The sequence below is a fragment of the Anser cygnoides genome, chromosome 1, assembly GCF_040182565.1.
Source record: "Anser cygnoides isolate HZ-2024a breed goose chromosome 1, Taihu_goose_T2T_genome, whole genome shotgun sequence".
In the NCBI taxonomy this organism is placed as follows: Eukaryota; Metazoa; Chordata; class Aves; order Anseriformes; family Anatidae; genus Anser; species Anser cygnoides.
The window spans coordinates 155,107,320-155,128,027 of NC_089873.1; the positions used below are offsets into that span (position 1 = coordinate 155,107,320).

Below are 20,708 nucleotides of genomic sequence, written 5' to 3' on the forward strand. Positions count from 1 at the left end.
GAAGTGGTGCAGAGTATTTAGAACTTAATATTCAATTCAAAATAGAAATAAACTGCGTTATCTGGCCCTCTGAAAATTACTGTAACAGTCAAATACCAGTTAACCATTCCTAAAGGTATTTATTTCATTTTTTTATTTGACTCTTAAATCCAAAAGCTGAATAGCAACGTAAAACAAAACTATCTCAGATGTAATAAGCAAGCCATCTCATATACTCCGTATATTTGATTGGTAAGATCCACTTCTATTTTATACAAGATCATGAAAAAAAATATGTCTAATAAATCACCATTTTTCTTCTTACAGAATGACTGAATGAAGCAAGGTCAAACCACTCTCTAAAGCACATTAAAGCTGCATTACATTCAAATGACTGTAACATACTAAAACATACCATTTATTTTCTTGGCATTTTTTTAAAAGAATAAACTTGGCTTGTAATTGTATAATAAAACCAGGAGCTTTCTGAAAATGTTTTCAGTAACTATGAAGCTGTATAGAGTCCAGTATACGTACCTTGGTGCTTCCTCCACAACTTTTTGGTTTCTTCTTTGAATAGAGCACTCTCTTTCATTCAACCACAAGGCATTGCCATGTTTATCTGCCAACACCTGAAACAATAACATGCTGCTATTAACCAACAGATGCATACATACCACCTTTTGACATTATACTACTATTCTATAGCATTCAGTTACTCTATTTTTGTTCCAATCTAGAAATGAAGATTGGTGAAAAACGCTAGTATAGAAAATTAATTATATATGAAATATTAGTTGAATGCTACTTCAAACTCTAAACAGGATTATTTTAAAGCCTCTCTACAGTCTGTATATGGCAAAGAGCACTCACTTCTTATGAGAAGCCCCCAAGAAGTTCAAAAGGGAAAAAAAAAATCAAAAGACTGAAACAAGAAAAAAAATGTATTTTCAAGCCTCTAAAATTGTACTGCATAATGAAATACTAAGAAGCATGTTGTTAAGCATTATTTTTTGTCAGACAAAAGCTTTCAGAAACAACAGCTAATGGGTTTTTCTTAGCAGGCTGAGCATCCTGTGTTTAACGAGGAAGAAACTTTGAAATCTTTTGTCAGAGAGAATAAAACTTGCTACTTCCCCAACACTTGCAAGGTAGGAGTTTCAAGGATTTCCTCAAAAGTCAGGAGTCAACTACAGCTCTTGGCTGCAGCTTCAGACCACGAAAGAGTTAAACATACAAACATCTAGATCCAACTACCTAAATTACACGTTAGAAAAAACACAAGTTAAGTGTAGCAGAACTGATTCTGCAAGTTCAAACTGTAAGGAAAAGTAAGAAAAGGAACTTTATAAATTCTTCTGTACGGTACAGTCATTTTCAATAGCAGGAGACTGGATTTGAGGATTCAAGTAGACTTCTTCCGATCTTGTGATGTTATACTCTATGTACTTATTCTTGGAACAATTTCTTTCCTTGCAGACCACACCTGCTCCCTTCTTCCTTATAAATTTTTCCCTCTAATCCATTTTCTTCCATCTATCTTCCTGCTCTGATCTGCGGGAACCTGTGCCAATATTCATGCTTCATTCTTTAACAGTGTAGTTCTACACTGAAAACAAACAAGATGAAAAAAATGGAGACAATCTTCCTCAAACTGTGTGAACTCAACCATATCTGCTTACATTTGTGACAAAGAATCTGTATTATTTATTATTCCTTTTAGCACCACCGAGCGAGTAGGGCACTAAGCAAGATGAATTCCTGCATCTATGACACCAATGTTTCCTGATGCGTGAATAATCTGGGTAGATGCGACTGGAAATGAGGCGCTGATCTCATGAAGATGACTTGTGCACTGTGCAGCATCAGACCCAGAGCGCTCTGCACTCTGAGGGATCGGACTTATCTTTTCCTCACAAATTTTATTGAGCTACCGTAAGTTTATGGAACTTTCTAGAGGAAAAATCCTTGTAAAAGAGCTCTACAAGAATGACACCAAGGGATTTCCAAAACTACAGCTTGTCCCAAAACCCTCTTCCCTGTCCCACAGAAGGTTTAGCAGCAGGCAGCACCAGAGAACTTGAGTCAACTGAACTGCTAGATTCTGTAACAGGTTCCCCTATACAAAGCAAAAGAAAACCCAACAGCATCTAAACCAACTTCCCACCCTAGTCCTAAATCACCCAGTCCAGAACTAAACACCATGGAGTTCAACATAAACTCATTTGGGAGATGAATTTTTTTATTATTATTAAAACAGTGCATCTAGGGCATAGCATGGTACTTGGCTGGAAAATCACTGTCCTGTAAATAGGATGATTCCCTGTGGGCAGTTCTGCTTCATTACAAAGCCTACAACTTCCCACAGAATTCAGCCTCACAAAACAAGCAAACTAGAGAAGTCCTGGAATATTTCAACAAAAATAAGTTTCTGTGTTTCTTCTCTCCCTCCCCAAATATAATAAAATATTTTTCAGGCCATCTTTTTTTTTTTTTTCCAGGACATTTCTTGCATTCTTCTTAATTTCTGCAACCTGTATCTTAAAAATTTGTATTATTGCATTCACAGGCAATATGGCCCAAAAAGAGACAGATGTGGGTATTTACTATGAAGATGTAATTATGAACAGACTAATATGTAACAACTAGTTAGTTAGGCTTTTAACTCCATTTTGGGTTCATTGCTTATATTATCTGAAATAAAAGATAGTTATTTCATAAATCAATTATATTTCAGAAGACATTTACAGAACATTCAAATCAATCTCTGAGATGAAGTTAAAATCCAGTATATGTCTCTCTAAAAATGCAGGCATTTTGCTAAATATCTTAATATTCTTATACAAGAATATTCTGTTTTGTGGGACAATTAGAACAGAAGTATATGTTATCCACATCTACACACTAAAATAATTAAATATGATTTATCACAACCGCTTCTATATGATTCAGCTAAATTTTATGTCCAGTTACAGGTCTGCTATTTAGCCAAGTAATAATTAGATATCACAAGTACTCTTACTTTAAACTCAAATCCTTTATGTCAGATATTTCAGGAGAACAAGACTTCAAATCAGTTCAAGCATAAAGTCTATTTGGACTCTTTTTTCCTGTTAATTGTTTTAGTCTTTTCTCATGTTTTACAAAGTGATTGTTTTATAGCTAGACGCAGGAAACCCCTTATTTAACAATTTTAAGCACCAATCCTTTGGAGCTATATGAGAATGTTAAAAAAAAGTTCTGTTTAAAAGTTACTGCTAACGTAATAAATATTTGGCATCTGGTCTCAAATTGTTTGTATATTTAGTAGCTTGAAAATGAACCAAGGTCAATGTCCTAAAGCTGATTAGAACACGAAGTTAAAATGATACACCATGATATTGTTACAAGGTACCATCAAAGTGTTTGTGTCAGGAAAACAACACTCATTGTATAGTTATAATAAAAATTTATGTGCCATAAATTATAAATGGCATAGCTATATTGTTTAATATAGGTGAAAATATTTGGTTGTTCTTAACTACAGTGCTAATTTTAAGGTAATAATCTTTTTAAAACTAAAGGAACCAAGACAGAATGCAAAATCTGGCCCCAGCTGACGAAAGTATGGAAGAATCAAATTTTATCTAACTTAAGTCATCAGAGAGTCTGTAGGAAATTGCTGAAGCTCTCTCTAAACAATGCAGAAAAAAAGGGCACCTTCGGAAAATGAAGCATCCCAAATTCTCTAGGACAGTGGGACTGACTCTCAGGAAGTACATACCTCTTTCCACTGAACTAAGAGGTGTCTTAGACAACTAGATTAGAACAAAAGGTTAACTTTAAGATGACAAAAAAAATCCCAAGCCAAAGCACACATTTTAGAACATTTCTATTCAAGACAACTTTTGAGCACCTGAACACACTTGTTTCAGTTCTACTGCATTTTGAACAGTCCCTTGAAGCCTGATCTCAAAAATAAACATAAACCAAATTTATTTCAGTCTCTAAATTAATTCCAAATTTATTTTCAATCTCCCTGAAGAGACTTTTCTTCCACTACCGCTGGTAGCCTGACTGGATTTTTATATAGCATACAGCAATTTTAACCCAAGTCTTCAAGGACCAAGAGAAATAGAATATTAAGGTATAGTGAGCCGTGTATAAAAAAATAAAGAAAGATGCAGGTAAAAAAATTATTGGTCCTACCAAGAGAGTACAGGAACGTCTAGTGATCCGAGCTCTTTTGCAATGAAGGTTAGCACTGAAACTAAATGTTTACTATATGTCTTCCCTTGGCCTTCAGAAGAGAATAGGTTAAGGTTTAAATTTCATTTTTAAAGATTGTTTCTTCATTTCACATATGCCGTAAGTTATCCTACACATAGACAAGTTCTAAATTGAAACAGGGGAAAAAAAAAAAAAGAAGTCTATCTAGTTTGAGTGGGCACATATCTGACAGGGTAAAAAACGCTGAATATTTCTCTCACACAAATCATCCTACACTATCAAATTTGCTGTTTCATCCAGTTATTGACTACTGTCAAAAAAAAATCAAGCTCTCACTGTAAAAAAAAAACACTACAACTTCGAGTTTATGTTTGGACAAGAATAAGTAAAATTTCTTTTGCAGAAACTGACATACTGCTTATGAATTTCTTGTCAAGATAGACTATTTTAAGCCTATTGACAGACACAATTTAGTTGCCTACATAAGATCAAATACATCCCAAATTTTAAGATCATAATTTTGTTGAAGAATCTGTCCAAAGAAAACAAATCTTGTTTTCCATTAGCAGATCTTGCTCAATGCTAGATCCAACAAAAGATAAAAATTTTCATAATCCAGAAGGTAGGGAGAATATATCTGATTTTGAACAACCATGCCCAAAATGGGACACACATCCTGCTGAGTTCAGACAGCATTAGACATCAGATACGAAACCAAAATACAGACAAAAACACCTACAACTTGCAAGAAAAATGTTAAGCATAATAGCGCTTGAACTCCTACATCCTCTGCTGTGCTCAAGCACTGGAATCAGGATCCAGAGTTCAAACTTCAGCCCTCAGGACAGATGCCTACAATCATTTTTTTCAATTAACTGAGTATGGTTCATCGTCTTCCTGCTAAAGAAAGGGTAGAGAATAAAAACAGGAAGGCTGCACTGTGTATGATAGCCATGCAGTTTGAGCAATGGTCCAAGACACAGGAAAACACAAGAACATAGGCCTTTTTTAGCCTAGTGTTTGAAACAATATTCCCTAACACTTAATCAAGCCCATCAAGTACTAGACTAAGGGTAGAAGGACACTACAGTCTCTTAAACTATATGTTAGTTACTTACAAACACATTTCTCTCCTCCTCTAAAATAAAATGCAACACAATCACTGAACTTGTCTTTCATAAGAAAAAAAAAAGGGCTACTCAAGAAAATCACCTCTAAATTAAAAAAAATCTAAAGATCACTGCAATTCTTTAAATTGTTTAATTAGAAAAACTGAATTATTTGTTCCTGATCTCTATGTTTTGAAAAGTCTACTTATATTGCAGTTGTTTGACCTGAATTCATGACAAATATTTGATATCATTAGTATTAAACCAATCATCTATCTCTTAGCACGAAGACTATTATTTTAAAATTGCAGTTCTAAATGTGAATATTTTACTATCATTTTAGGACATGAAGTTCTGTTTTTAATCATTTGTGAGAAATAAATAAAGGGTTGTGATTTTCTTAGTCTTAGTTGAAGGCCTAAAGGAAATCAGAAAACAGAAAAATCACATTAGAAAAACTGATATATTTCTGTAATGTTTTTGATACTGTTCTATAACTGAGATACCGGTTTTACTTTAAAATTTTAAGTTTGGTAGAGACTCTTATAAAAGGACTCAGTAAAACTTGCCTGTGATACTGACTGTACTCACCAGAACAGTTCTATGTCAGTCCACTTGAGCAGCAGAACAAGCCCAAATACTGAAATAAGTATTTTGCTACACAGCTGTCCTGAAGTCTTTCCTATTTTCACACAGTGAACAATGAGACTACATCTTTACATACATCAACGTAAAAATGAACAACTCAGTTTTGATGATGGTTCAGGACCCTCTATCCCAAAGAACATCCCAACACTGTTTTATGTTTAGTTAAAACACAGAAGGAAAGTTGGAGTAGGACAATTTTTAAGACTGAGTCATAAACAGAAACACCTCTTATCCCATCCTCAGAGAAGAGCAAGAATTGCGAGAATTATGTTTTGAGATGTTTTGTTCACCTGTTTATACATACTGAGCTTAAGGAACCCAAGGAAACACTATACTCAAGGTTTTTATCACAACAGATGTGATGACACCCTAAAGAGCTCTGCTAAAGGAGGAACCTGGGATGCAATACATAGGCCACATTGTCTTCCTTCTTGCTTGTAATGTGCACTTCATGAACTTTGATTGGTTTAGCAGTTTGAATCTTTTTAACTAAGTAATAATAATAGTACAAACCTGGATTTCTATGTGGCGAGGGTTATCAATGAACTTTTCTATCAGTAAGCGATCATCACCAAAACTTGAAGCAGCTTCTTGAGATGAAAACCTGAAACCTTCCCTTAAATAACCAAAACAAAAAGAACAATCTTTATTTTAAAAGATAAATTCTGAATCATACAAGGAGAAGAAATATTTATTCAGTAAAGTTATCTTTCAGTTTTCAACCAATTAACACACATCCAAAAAACAAGTTTTTACCATTTGCATTTGATTTTTTAACAAATGTCTTGATTTTCTTCAATTACATAGAAAACAAGTGCAAAGGATTTCAAATTGTTTAAAAAGTCTGGGCATTTACAAAAATTATTCGTATAACTTTGCTGTCATTTTCTTCTCTGGAAGTAACACAGTAATCAAGGGTAAACAAAAATACTGACGAAGTACATGTTATATAGAAGTAAAAGTGAAGCTCACCACTCTTTAAAGTATACAGCCCTCTTAGCACTCAAGAATGAATGGCAGGCGTTAGCTGTAGTTCAATTAGATGAAAAAACTGCAGATACAGTATTGCATATTTTGCAAATTCAATGACTGAACACATAACCTGAAGATGCAATAATTCACTTCATAGAACATGCAGCTGTACTACTACTTTTTCCTCATGTTAAAGTAGAATTGTTTTATACTGCATGCATTCCAAACACTTTCCTCTGCTTTCTTTTCTTTTACATATATAATTACTCAAACAAATAAAGATTATAAAATATTACATTCATCAACTTTACTTTTCCTGGCAGAAAGATTATTCATATGGTACATAACTGCTTGCAAACAACTTCATGTACAGTTTTCAGTGGGGTGAAATGTACCATAATACGGGGAACTAAAGGCTCCACAGAATTTTTCTACGAGTTCTTTAAGTGGCATATGACATGTGACAGAGACTGACGTGCGTGATCAAGTCCAAAACTTTCACTTTCCTGGCCACACAAGCCCCAGAATGGAAGTGGAAGGGAACTTGTGACACACTTAGAATAACTGGCTATGTGTAGTGGGTTTATGTGGCAAGGTTTTGGTAGCAGGGGGCCATAGGGGTGGCTTCTGTGAGAAGGATCTAGAAGCTGCCCCATGTTTGGTAAGGGCCCCACTGCTGACCAGAGCTGAGCCAGTAAGTGATGGTGTTTTGCGTCTCTATGAGAGCATATTTAAGACAGGGAAAAAAAAAAACACTGCACCACACAGCAGCTGGGAGAGTGAAAGGAGTGTGGAACAGCCTTGCAGGTGCCAGGGTCAGTGAAGAAGGAGGGAGAGAAGTGCTCCAGACGCCAGAGCAGAAGTTCCCTGCTGCCTGTGGTGAGGACCATGGTGAAGCAGGCTGTCCCCCTGCAGCCCATGGAGGAGACCACGGTGAAGCAGGCGGACCTGCACCAACAGAGGCTGCGGCCTGTGGAAGACCCCTGCTGGAGCAGATTCCGGGCTGGACCTGTAGCCCGTGGAGAGGAGCCCACGCAGGAGCAGGTGACCTGGCAGGAGCTGCTGCCTGTTGGGGATCCAGGTTGGAGCAGTTTGCTCCTGAGGGATGGACCCCGTGGTACGGACCCATATCTGGAGCAGTTCTTGAAGAGCTGCTGCCTGTGGGCAGCCCACGCCGGATCAGTTCAGCAAGGACTGCATCCCGTGGGAGGGACCCCACAGCACAGGGGACGAGAGTGACCGAGAAGGAGCAGCAGAGAAGAAGCGCTACAGACTGACCATAACCCCCATTCCCCCGTGCCACTCAGGGGAGGAGGTGGCAGAGGGTGGATGGGGGGGGGAAGGTGCTTTTGGTTTCTTTCAACTGTTTCTCACTTCTCTAGCTTGTTAGTAATAGGTAATAAATCTTACTATCTCCCTATGCTGAGTCTGTTTTGCCCGTCACAATAATTACTGCACCATCTCCTCGTCCTTATCTCAACCCTTGAGCCCTTTTCATCATATTTTCTCCCCGTTCCTCTTTGAGGAAGGGAAGTGAGAGAGTGGTTGTGGTGGAGCTCGGCCGCCCACCCAAGTAAAACCACCACACTACGTGAGACAGGTCATATACCTGTACTGTTGCAATGAACAGTTACCCACTCTTCAGGAGGGGCATAAGAATAGGGATGTCCTTTTTGCAAAAGGGCAGACCAAATACAGGGATCTCTTAGGAAATAGAAGGCAAGAGGATGAGAGCTAGAGGGTTTGGATCAAGGAGATGGCCAGTAAGAGGAATTCTGCAGTGCAAGTTTGTGCTCATGCTTCACACAACAAAGTCTCCAGTACATTTTCTGTTATTATTATTTTATTTATAACTTCCCTGATGTGTTGGAAGAGCAACATAGAAGACCACAAGCAAACAGACATTTCTGATGGATGTTGGGGTCAACTTCTCAACACAAATGGACTCAAGAAGATGAATTACCGGTAATGAAATGGAAGAGGATGGAATCGAGGATCTCTTGAGAAACTGACCCCCACAAGACCATAAGACCAAATGTAAGATAGGTAGCATATGTAATTGTGAGGCTGCTCTGTCATCTCTGAAAGGCTTTGGAGATCAGGAAAGATCCCCAATGCCTGGAGAAAGACAAACATTGTACCAAGGTTTGAGAAGGGCATGAAAGAATCAGAACTACTATCTGGTCCACCTTACTTTAATTCCTTGGAGAAGTAATTGAGCAAGCTTTCCTAAAAGACACATGAAAGAGATCCGTAACTGATTAGATTTACCCATCTGATCATCTTTTATGACTATATCTACTAATTACAGGAGAACAGTGGATATCTGCTTCAGTTTTAGCCAGGCCTTGGTGGTCTCTCATAGTACCATTGTTTCCAAGGCAGGATGTTATGGTCTACATATGTGCACAACTAGATATGTGAAAAACTGGCTAGAGTCTTAGGCTCAAAGTTAGTGGGCTCATAATCTACTTGGAATCCAATACAAAGGAATTTTCCCAGGAATTTACTTTGGAACCAGTTTAACCTCATTATCATTGACCTGAGATGCACCACCACCAATACATGGGCAACACTAAACTGAGGGCATCAACATACTCAAGGGCAAGGCTGCATTTCAAAGAGATCTAGACAGGCTGGAGAAGGGGGCTTACAGGTATCTTAAAAAGTCCCACAAAAACAAATGTAGGGTCCTGTACCTAGCACAGACTAATCCCCATAGCACAGCCAGTAGAGCAACTGTTCTACTGTAATTACTCTGTAATTATTCCCTTTTACTCGGTACATGTTAGACCACATTTGAAATACTGCATCCAGTTTTGGACCTCCTAGTACTAAAATGATTTCAATATGCTGAGCTGAGGTCAATGGAGAGCAAATACAATGGTTGGAGTACACTAGGACAGGCTCACTGGATGAGGCATGTTTGGACCTGGACAACAACAAGGCTTCAGGGGAAGCTAAAAGCAGCCTCCCAGTACTTCAAGTGTAGCTTACTAAGACAAAGGAGCTGTGCTCTTTATTGAAGTACACAGGAGAAAAGACAAAATGATCATGAACTGAAATGAGGAGTTTCCAGCTGGATATAATGGAAAAAATGGCTGGAAAGAACCAATCAGCATGGCAGGCTCTTTGGAGAGGTTGTGAAAACTCATGCCTTGGAGGTCTGCAAGACCCAACTAGACAACTCTCTAAGCAACCTACTTCAAATTCAGTGCTGACCCAGTTCTGAGCAAGAAGCTCGATGAGATAATTTCTCCAGGTCCTTTCAAACATAAATGATTCTATAAGGGGAAGAACAGGATGTCTTTAAAGGTTCTCCTCTCATCCTATAGTACATTTATTCACACTGAAGTATAAGCCATACAAAAGCATTTATTGATCTTGCCACATGCTTTCTTGTGGTTTTCTGAAGTGGGATAGTCCGTGCCAACTTTTTGCCTCCAGCTCCAAGATCGGCATCACTGCTTTAATTAAAACAACCACTTTTTTGAAGGCAGACAGACACTAATAAAAGACTGCCATCATTATGTAATATTTCAGTTTCCAATATCAGGAAATAGTAAAAGAAAGTAGTCTTCTCTTGTTGAGGCTAGAATTAGAAAGGACATAGTTAAAAACAGATGTTTTATAATCATTAGTACAATTGAATCCTTCTAAAAATATGACTGCTAAGTTAAGCGACCAAAAAATATTCAAATGTTCTCTGAGTTTACACAAAAAAACAATAATCCATTGCTTCAGCTCAACTCCAAATTTAAAATAAAATTGATCTGATCACAGCATTTTACATAAATGTTTATACATGCAGCTGGCATAAAAACCTGTGTTTAAAAAAATTTTTTTAGGAACCATTGTTCTTCACTCATCCAGTCTCACTCCTTCCCTTTACCTGAATAGTTCAACAGCCCATACGTCTCCTGTACAGACCACATATGCTCTGGGAGGCTGAACCCATACATTCCCACTTTTACAGTCTGACAGACTAAATGCACTGCTTTGGAAGGGTAATAAAATTGATAATTTTATAAAGAGGAGGGCACAAAGCTCCAAATTCTTCAGAAAAGAATTGCTAGAAGATAATTTAGTGCCAATTTCCAAAGAAAGCTGTTTGCAGCTGCAACTATTAACTAGAAAAACTAATTTCTATTTATAAATATATGGAGTTTAAAATGAGGACCAGTAGTTCCTATATAGTGACCTCTGATCCTAAACCTACAAGCTAGTAAGTACCTTTGTTTGCAGATCCATCACAATCTTCCCCCAAAATTAAAATCTGATCTTCAGAGAGAATAGGGCCCTCAAGTGAAATCCCTTTTAAAGTTTGCAGCAGACCGTTTGAAGTCATGAAACCCACAGACTTATTATATGTGCAGGTGTTACAAGCATACTGAAAGCAAGAGAGCCTTCAGTTTCCCCACAACCAAGGAAGACCAAGGAAGAAGCAATAGAGAAAATTTCTAGACTCCCAGACCCCCCTACCCCTGCCTTGTTGTACTCTGTACTGAACTTCATGTTGCCTACATGGGGCTAGGATCAGTTATGTCAACAGCAAGTTTATGAGCTTAGTACAGCCTTCAGCTTATTACCCACTCCCGCTCATCATGTAAGTACCTACAATATTGCAACAACAAGCCTAAAATCAAACGGGAATTCACGAGCCTGGGAAGATGGCTATAATTGAGTCTTTTCCTCAATCCTACCAATAGCGGGGAGAGACATGGAAAGAAACAAGCAAGCCTAGGTCATCAATGCCTGGTTCTAAGACTGGTGCCTCCACCAGAGTGTTGGGTTTTATAGTTAAGGAGGAGTCTTTGAGAGAGATCTGCTGGAGCCTGACAGGATATTCCCATCTTGATAGAAGAAACATTCATTGGCTCATAACCTGGCAAGACTGATTGAGAGCTTTAAACTAGGATCAGTGTGGGAGGAGACGCCACTAGCAACACTGAGGTTAAGCCAAGCGATGACACTGCCTGAGGGTGGCAAGGCTAATGGGAGCATCTACGCCGCTCTAGGGAGTGATAAGGGTTCAGGAATACATCTGAAATGCTTGTGTACCAATACACACAGTATGAAGAACAAACAGGAGGAAGTTTTGGTTCATTCCCTGAGCTATGATGTCACTGCTATTAGTGAGACTTGGTGGGATGAGTCCCATGACCAGAGTGCTGGGATGGAGGCCTATCGGCCGTTCAAGAAAAAGAGGCATGGCAGGCAAGCTGGAGGTGTCATACTGTATGTAAGGGAGAGACCAGATCACACAGCCCTTGCTTGGATGATGAACCTCCAGGTGAAGATTAAGGGGACACAGAACAAAGCACATACCATTAGGGGTGGCTACTACTGGCCAACTGGCAGCCCACCCAGGACAACAGCGTGGATGAGCTACTCTACAGGCACCTAGGATAAATCTCTGGATCAGTTGCCCTCATCTTTATGGGAGACCAACTTCCCAGACAAACCGTGAATATCATACTGACAAACAAGTCTGGGAAATTCATAAAGCATGCTGAAGATAATTTCCTGACACAAGCATTTATGAAAGCCAACAAGGAAAGCTGCCCTCCTAGATCTGCTGTTTGAGAATAGGGAAGGCCTTGTGGAAGCTGCAATGGTAGGTGGCTGTCCTGGCCACAGCAATCATGAAATAGTTGAGCTCAGAGTTTTTGGTTTAATGAGAAAAAAGGTCAGCAGAGTTGCCACCCTTGATTTTAAGAGTAAACTGAGTTACTCAGGGAGCTAGTTGGCTCCCTCCTCTATGGGAGACTTTTCAGATCTGGATTAGTGGCTTGAACTGCACACAAAATTTCACACTAGCACTTGACCCAAATTTAGAAGAAAAGCAACATAAGTGAGATTTAGAAGGGATTCATATCTGAAGAAATATAAAGGCAACCATACCCAAAGAGGGAGAGGGGAACATTGCAGCCCTTCCACAGTCACATGCTCATGAAGAGATATTTCAAGAAAAAAAGTTAAAACAGTGGTGAAACAGTATTCTAGTGCCTTCAATTTAGAAATATTAGGTGAAAATGGCAGAAATCTTAGACATAAGAACTGGAATATCATAATAGCTAGAGGAATCTAACACTGTTAATTGTCTGGGCTATGTAAGAGATGTGAAAGATGTGAAAGGTGAAGCACTAGTAAGTTACTATAGCAAATAATTCTGTAACAGCAGGAGTTCAGTCAATCAGATGGGTCTTTTCCATTTCCAGTGGTTATTTCCATGCCATATCACACAATACAAACATTTCCATGTCACATCAGAGTTGGACTCGATGATCCTTGTGGGTCCCTTCCGACTCAGGATATTCTATGATAATACATTACTTAAACTTTCTTTTAATATTATGTATCCTCATCTTAAACGGCTAAACTTCTCAGCTTTCCTGAAAATCCAAAAGCATGTTCCAAACAACATGAGTTTTATAAGACTTTTTTTCCCCCCTCTCAAATAGCGCTTAGAATTAATATCATATGTCAATGCCAAAGCAAGTTTTCACATCAAAATACTATCAACAGTTCTTCACAATCATCTCAGCTGTATGAACCCAGAAATACAAAAGGTGATTCAGATATTGGTTCCTCAGTCTGCCAGTAGCTGAAAATCAATTTTTAAGATTACGTGGATTTGGATTCAACAAGAAAACACGTGATGTCAGCAAATTTTTATAAGATATTACAACTATCATATACATTGTTTTGTCACTAACAAGTTGAGTCACCTTCAAAAAAAAAATCAGACCTTCAGTCACATAAAACAGAAAAACCTTAGTTCTATAATGCAATTAACAGACACGTACAACAAATCATTTACAACCTTGTATTTATTTCTTCCAGACAGACTGCAAGAGAAACCTAAATCCTCTATTTCACACTTCAAAGCAAAGTAAATCTTTTTTTATCTTCACTTCTTTTAATCTCACTTCCCATTCTGCAACAAGTATTTTGTCAAATACGTCTTAGCTTCATTGGTGCCCACATATAACTACTAAAAAAAGGCATTTCTTCTTGATTTAGGATCACTAACTCTATAAAATTATACTGTAAAGACAAGGCTAATGTAGCTAACAAATAGGTTAGAAGGACACCACTGGCAAATATTAAGAAGCTGAATAGTATTCTAAAGGCTTTCCACAAAGAAGGCAAGCATCACTAATATCACTGGGTCAAAGTAATATAACTAAATTAATGTTAAATGCACAAAAAAACATCCTTAGTTGGTTTCTATATCAATCAATTTTGTCAGGTGACCATGGTGAAAACAGCAGCCACAACTTTTCTTTGAAACAAATGAGCAATTACGATTTTTAGACCAAGTTTTCAATTTTTAAACAGTTACTTTAATCAAACTCCTTTGACAGTTTCTGTGCAAAATGAGAAATGAAAGCCTTTCTTTTAAGTCCAACAGATGTACTTGCTGCCTGAATGAGATCAAGGCAGTAATTTGGGATTCTAAAGCAATGGGAACAAAGCATCTTCATAAAAAAGCAGGTTATTCTAGATCTTTCATTCTAAAATGCAAAACCTTGTTTTCCTATTTAGATTTGAATAGGATTGGGCTAAAGATAGCAAGGCACAGAATGTTTTCTTTAAATCTAGAATTTAACTGATAGGTACTCATTTTCTTGTTCTTTCAGTTTCCAGGTTTTGAGGCAAGACTAAAAAAACACAGCAATTTAATACAGAGGACAAAATAGATCAGGAAAATCTTACAGGTAACTAACAATTAAACAACAACATGAGCTGTATTCCGAGCTAATTCCAGCACGTGCACTGCCCTCTCCTTCATGTAGAAAACATTGAGAAAGTTACTTAGTTTTAAATTAAAATATGCTTTTTGTTACAGATCTTTGAAAACTCATACAATGTCAGTTGGGGTTTTTTTTGGTTGATTGGTTTTGTAATAGTGACACAAGAGGTTGAAACCAGGCTCTTCACTGTCAGAATATCAGAGGAGAATGGATTGTAAAACATCTCCAGTCAATAATGTAGTATCCTGAAGGATTCACGATTCAGACAAGCATTAAAAGACAAGAAAATTTGTTTAAACAGATACTCGGCTTCAAACAGGCAAAAGCACAACAGTTTGCACAGGCAAGTATTTTAAACACAGAAGTATGCTATTAGAGCACATTCTGGAAACTCCGTTTCCACACATGAATAATCAGTCTCATCAACTTTAACAGAGTTAATGGTTTGCATTAATGTTTGAAAAACAGGGCCAATAAGCATTCTACCTAACAGACAATTAGTACATCAGCATTCTGGAAGGCACATAGCAAAATATTATTTACAGTGCAAATTTACAGTCTATCAGTGGGCTAAAAAGGCAGATGCAAGGGTTGTGGTTTTTTTTTTTAATTATTATTATTTTTGACTTTACTCAAAATAATGGACTATGTTTTAAGGTTTATGCAAAAATTAATTTTAATTACACACACGCAAACTACCGAAATTTACCACTTATTACACAAATGGGAGAAAAACAAGTACTACCCAATTTCTGTTTAACAGTTCATATCTGCTCAACTGTCAGCTCACGGTGGCTTAATAGGACTTTGGTAACTGCAGCATTCATCAAGGCAAGCTTTTGGACAGCATCTCACCTGGTCTCTTCATCATCCCAAGCGATTCTCATGCCTTTCCCACCACCACCTGCTGAGGCCTTGATCATGACAGGGTAGCCTAACAGCGGGGAACAATTAGACAGAAGTTCAAACTTTGATCAGTTGGTCATACAAACATGACAACTGACCACATGTCCAATAATGCCAGTAGACAATAACTTCGTTTATTAAAATGCTTCTTGTTTGGAGAGAGAGGAGAGGTTTTTCTTTTCAAGACTTAGCTGTCAGTACAGTGATTTCTAAAGCCAAGAAAAGGTTGTCTTCTCTATTTCATTTATACAAAAAAAAAAAGCCACACTACAGAATGAATTATTCCCAAGTAACAAAGTGGTTTATGAATAAAGGCACTTGACCTTTTTAAGCTCACATTCTTTAGAAACAAAATTTAGTTTTCTTGTTACTGTGGAGATAAGATATTGCCGTGATTAAATTCAAAAACAAAAACATTTTATTAGCAAGACTAAGCAGATCTTCATAAACTATTAGTCAAGAGATTCAGTAAACAAGCCTGTACCTAATTCAACACTTTTGGTGCAGTCCAGTTTAAATAACAGCATCTCCAGAAAGCTGTACTGCTCAGATATTACACAATAAATATCAGAATAATTTTTATCATTAAAAAGTGCAAAAATAAAGTGTCTTCCCCAACCTGACAAGTAACAAAAAAAGTGAGCATCATAAATCTGACTGTGCATAACCAGAAATATTTCACTTTCAGAACAAGACGCATTAACAGGTATGTGAGTCAGGACCTTACTTTTCTGAAAACTAAGTGTAGTACCAGTGTAGTTTAAAACCACATTTAGTAATGATTGTTCATCTTGTAGCACAGTATGTTTTGAATTCAAAACAACTTCCTGAAACAATTGCTTATTCTTATCAGTGAACTTCACCTTTCTCTCACGAGTATATGGAAATTTGGAAGTTAAGGTACTGATTAGAAAGTTTTTGACATTCCTAGGATAGCAGAAATATTCTTCTTTGGTCTCCAGTAAGTTTAATGAAAAATCATAACGTTATGTCAAACATCATACTAGCTGATACGGTCTGACAAGAAAAGCCAATCAGTCCTTGCAAATTGAAGATATATTCCTAAAAGAGGTTTTGATCTAGGGACAGAAAGGGACATTTCATTAAGGTTCCCTAATAGAAATGGTCAGGTGTGCTATTATATGCATAACTAATGTTTACAGTTGCTTTCTGAAATGTAGGTCTACTCTAACCCTGTCAAGTGACAACAACAAATTTCCCCACCACCACCTCCTCTGCAAAGACATTTTAACAAAAGGAGGTTCAAAAGACGTTTAAAACCAAGATCCAGAAAATCTTTTGCTTAAAAAGACTGAAGTGGACACAAACAAGAGGGACATGATACCAACATAAGAAACAAATAGAGCAGTGTTGACTGGAAAGCAGCAACAGCATGAGAGAACGCTAAATTAACAAAAGTGCCCCCGCACCCCCCCCAAAAAAAAAAAAATCAATAAAATAGTTTCCTACATAACTTGTACTTGGGCTGTGAAATCCCATCCCACAGAGCGCTCATGTTGCTGAAAGCTGTAGAATGGTAATAGATAAGCATATGAAAGCACAAATCTCAAATTCCTATAGGCAGGTAACTAAAAGGTTATAAAGCTGCATGCTTTAGAGTCGAGTAATCTCTACTTACTAGATACATACTTAAGACCAAACTGAGCTGTTCAAGGAAGCTTGCTAGAGCGTATGCTACTTTTTCCTCTAAGTATCTGATGCTACCCACAAAGGGTACGGGATTATTCAGACAACAATGGGTCTGATCCAGAACTGTATCAAGTATTCCCAAGGCTTCTATAATCCCAGAGATAAAAGGGCATGCACAAAACGGCTCTAGGTTACATGCCGGAACTCTGAAGTCCAACTCAATTTCATGAAACGCAGCATATGTCGTACCTATATAAGAACAATTTATCTATGCTGTAGCTGTTTTTCCAGATCCCTGGCAACCACCATGCTCCTAGACAAGTCAACTAGTGGCCTTGAAAGAAAGCAAGAAGCATATCCTGTATGATCTCCAAGCAAGAAGTGAGGTTTAACTAGGTAGCACTACCGAACTCACACCAGCTACGGTAACACTATCATCAGAGACTCCAGCTTAAAAGGTGTGAAATTCTTAAATAAGCCATCGTTTTAAGAGTCATAATGGCAAACTCACTACGGCAATTTTCATCATGCCATCTCATTCAGTGTTACAGGTACTTGAAAAATCATCAATTATGCTAACAATTTCAGTTTAGCAGTATCGGTCTCTTGAACAGTTTACTGATTTTAATTCTGTAAAAGTAGCAGCTCTAATTTATTGTTTTTTCATTGCAACAGTAAAATAGCATGCTGGCAGTGAGCCTCGGTGAGTCTTTATATATTATAGAATATATAAAGTTTATGTATCACAACCTCCTTGGTTAAATTATCAGACAGGATACACGGGTCACTGGTAGTACTCACCAATTTATGAACACAGCTTTTCTCCCCGTCTCAACCTTATGTACAATGATTACATGTTGATCACACATTTATGCAAAGCAGTTAAAGACTCCAGAGAGCCACAGCATAGTTAAAAAGAAATTAAAATTAAAAAGGCAAAGTAAGGCTTGGTTTTGAGAAGATACATGCAGCTTTTTAGGCCAAGAAATAAAAAATCTTTGCAAGAGACTTCTGTAGGTTGGGAAGACAATTAGCCAGCCTCCTGAAAATAACGGGACTTGAACTTTTGCTCACATATGAGTTTACACTCTACTTGCTGTGTCACTGAACTTAACTAAACATGTCAGTTCTTTGGCCAACACCAAAGACTGATCTGTCCCAAGCCGAGCAAGGTCTTACAGAATTTAAGCTTTGCATAAATATTGGGTAAATGATGCAAAGATCAGGATGTGTTGCTCATTGTTTTTCTGACCACTTTTACACCAGCAGCAGTTAAAATTGCTGAAATACCAATCCATGGATTAGTTGGATTAATTGTGGGAAGGGAGAGGCATGCAAACAATTTATAGAAGCATTTCTAAAAACATCACAAAACATCAAATTGCCTTAAAAAGCAGGCACATTTTTGAGTAGGTGTTAGATTTTCAACCCTTCCCTCAAATTAGACACCAATTTACATGAGATTAAAATTGAATAGACCCTCATTTAGTTTATACTGCCTGCACTTCTTAGTTGTTCGATTCATCCAGACAACAAACTGAAAAGTAAAACTTTCTGAAGTTTCATCGACGCTTCAGAAATTAAGAAGCTGGCAGTTCTTAACGTATAAGTTATAAATGGACTTTAAAGTAGCAGGGGAAAAGAGCCAGTGTGATTAAACACTACAGAAGAGATCAGAAGAAAAGAACAGCCCACACAGACATATACGAGAAGAGCGACGTTACAAAGGAGCCTATACAGCAATTTGTGCCTGAACCACTTCCAATTCCTGATTCAGCCTAGTATCTTTTTAACACTCACTCTTGACAGCCTGGGAGAGCGCATCTCAAATGAGGGTTGAAAGGTAGGTTTTTTACTCCCGTACTTACAAAATTTTTATCCGTAAACAATATTAACTGAAACAGTTAAAAGCAGTTCATTAGCCCTGATGTGTCATAGCCCACTGCTACTGGACCTTTGGCCAGAACATAGCAGGGAACAGTAGAGGAATGCACAGGCCATAAGAGAATGTTACACAATGTTTTAGAGTTTTAAGTAATGGCCCACAATGATTTTTTAAAAATAATTATTTAAGCACTCTCAGAATCCTTAGGTTCTAGATAAGTGAAATGCAAAATAATCTGGAAGTATTCAATTATGTATCAAGTACCTCATTACATGAGGACATTATATATAGAGATACTTACCCAGAGATTTTAATTTCATCTTTACACCCTTTGAAATTACAAATCATTGGCTTGGCTTCTGATCCGTGGTCATGACTAGACAGAAGCCTAACAAAACTGATCAGTCGGTCAAAACATGGGTAGAAACAAGCTAGAAAAAACAATTTCCTTTCACTACATGGCTACCACTTGTCCATATAAAAATGGCCTTAGAATTTGTCATCTAAATAAAAAACACCACCCAGCTGTCTGGAATTGACTTCAATATCTGCAGATTTAAGACTGCCTTGGTATAATGACCTCCAAAGTGCTGCTGATATCAAAGACAGGAACCAGTCAATAGAACACCAGAAGAAGTAAGAGGACAATTAAGAAAGAATAAATTTTAAAAGGTGTCTAGGAAGCCACTGAATGCTTTCCTACTTAAAATGATCAAAGCCATTTAAAAAAAATAAGAAAATCTAAAAAAGACCACTGAAATGAAACTGAAAAAAATTCATAATGCTATTTATACCTTTTTAAGCACTGAAACCAATTTTATTTGCCAGTTCTCCTCCCAGTGTTCTAGTTGTTTGACTGATAACCTCTATCTTTTGTTTCTGCTTGCATGGCAGTGATCAGTAATCACCTGATTTCCCAAAAGGGGCCAAGGCTGACCCACAGAAATGCTGACTTCAATCACATCAGCCTAACATTCAGTCAGGCCTACACTGAGGGGTTTCAGGGTAGTTAACCAGTGCAGGGTAGGAACGTCAGCTTACACTTAAACTGGAAAAGCCTTACAGTGATGAAGAATCATCTGCAGCGAGGCAAGTCCCAGTTTCTATTTGGCATTAAGGCACACCCATAGGTTTTGGCACAGGTGAGATGTATGTGAAATGGGTTCTTGGAATTATACTACTGATGAGCTTAAATAGCTTCTCATGGCTACTGTATCTTAAAAATGAATTAAAAGAAAAGAAAAATCTCTTCCTGCATTACTTTCTCCTTCTAGAAAGCATTGAAGAATGTGTAATTTCAAGCATATGGTTACACGTTTTCCCTAATATTAAACTTCATTTAATAAAAGCCAAAACTCATTAAACACATTACACTTAACCTTCATCAGGACAAGTCTCAGACAGTTTGCTGATTGTTCTTTTCACCATTCTGTAAAATATTCAGAAGCTGAACAGTGAATCTCTTCTGGAAAGCACGGAAGAAAGGCTGGTGGTCTGGATGATATTCAGGCTAATTGCTGTGCACACAGTGAAGAATGAAGATCATAACATCACTGGTGTCAGCCTGCACATCAGGAGAAATGTACCATG

The 20,708-nt window shown here is 37.5% G+C and overlaps 1 protein-coding gene across 2 annotated transcripts in view; it reads right to left on the reverse strand.

Annotated features, from left to right (window-relative positions):
• The window catches only part of PCCA (propionyl-CoA carboxylase subunit alpha), a 286,917-nt gene that overhangs the window by 179,220 nt on the left and 86,989 nt on the right, over positions 1 to 20,708 (reverse strand). For both annotated transcript variants that reach the window (XM_048072682.2, XM_066986247.1), the window contains exons 9-11: positions 15,533 to 15,611; positions 6,459 to 6,561; positions 517 to 611 (exon numbers count right to left, since the gene is read on the reverse strand). In XM_048072682.2, the coding sequence (XP_047928639.2) occupies positions 517 to 611; positions 6,459 to 6,561; positions 15,533 to 15,611 (277 nt within the window). The remainder of the gene's footprint in view (positions 1 to 516; positions 612 to 6,458; positions 6,562 to 15,532; positions 15,612 to 20,708) is intronic.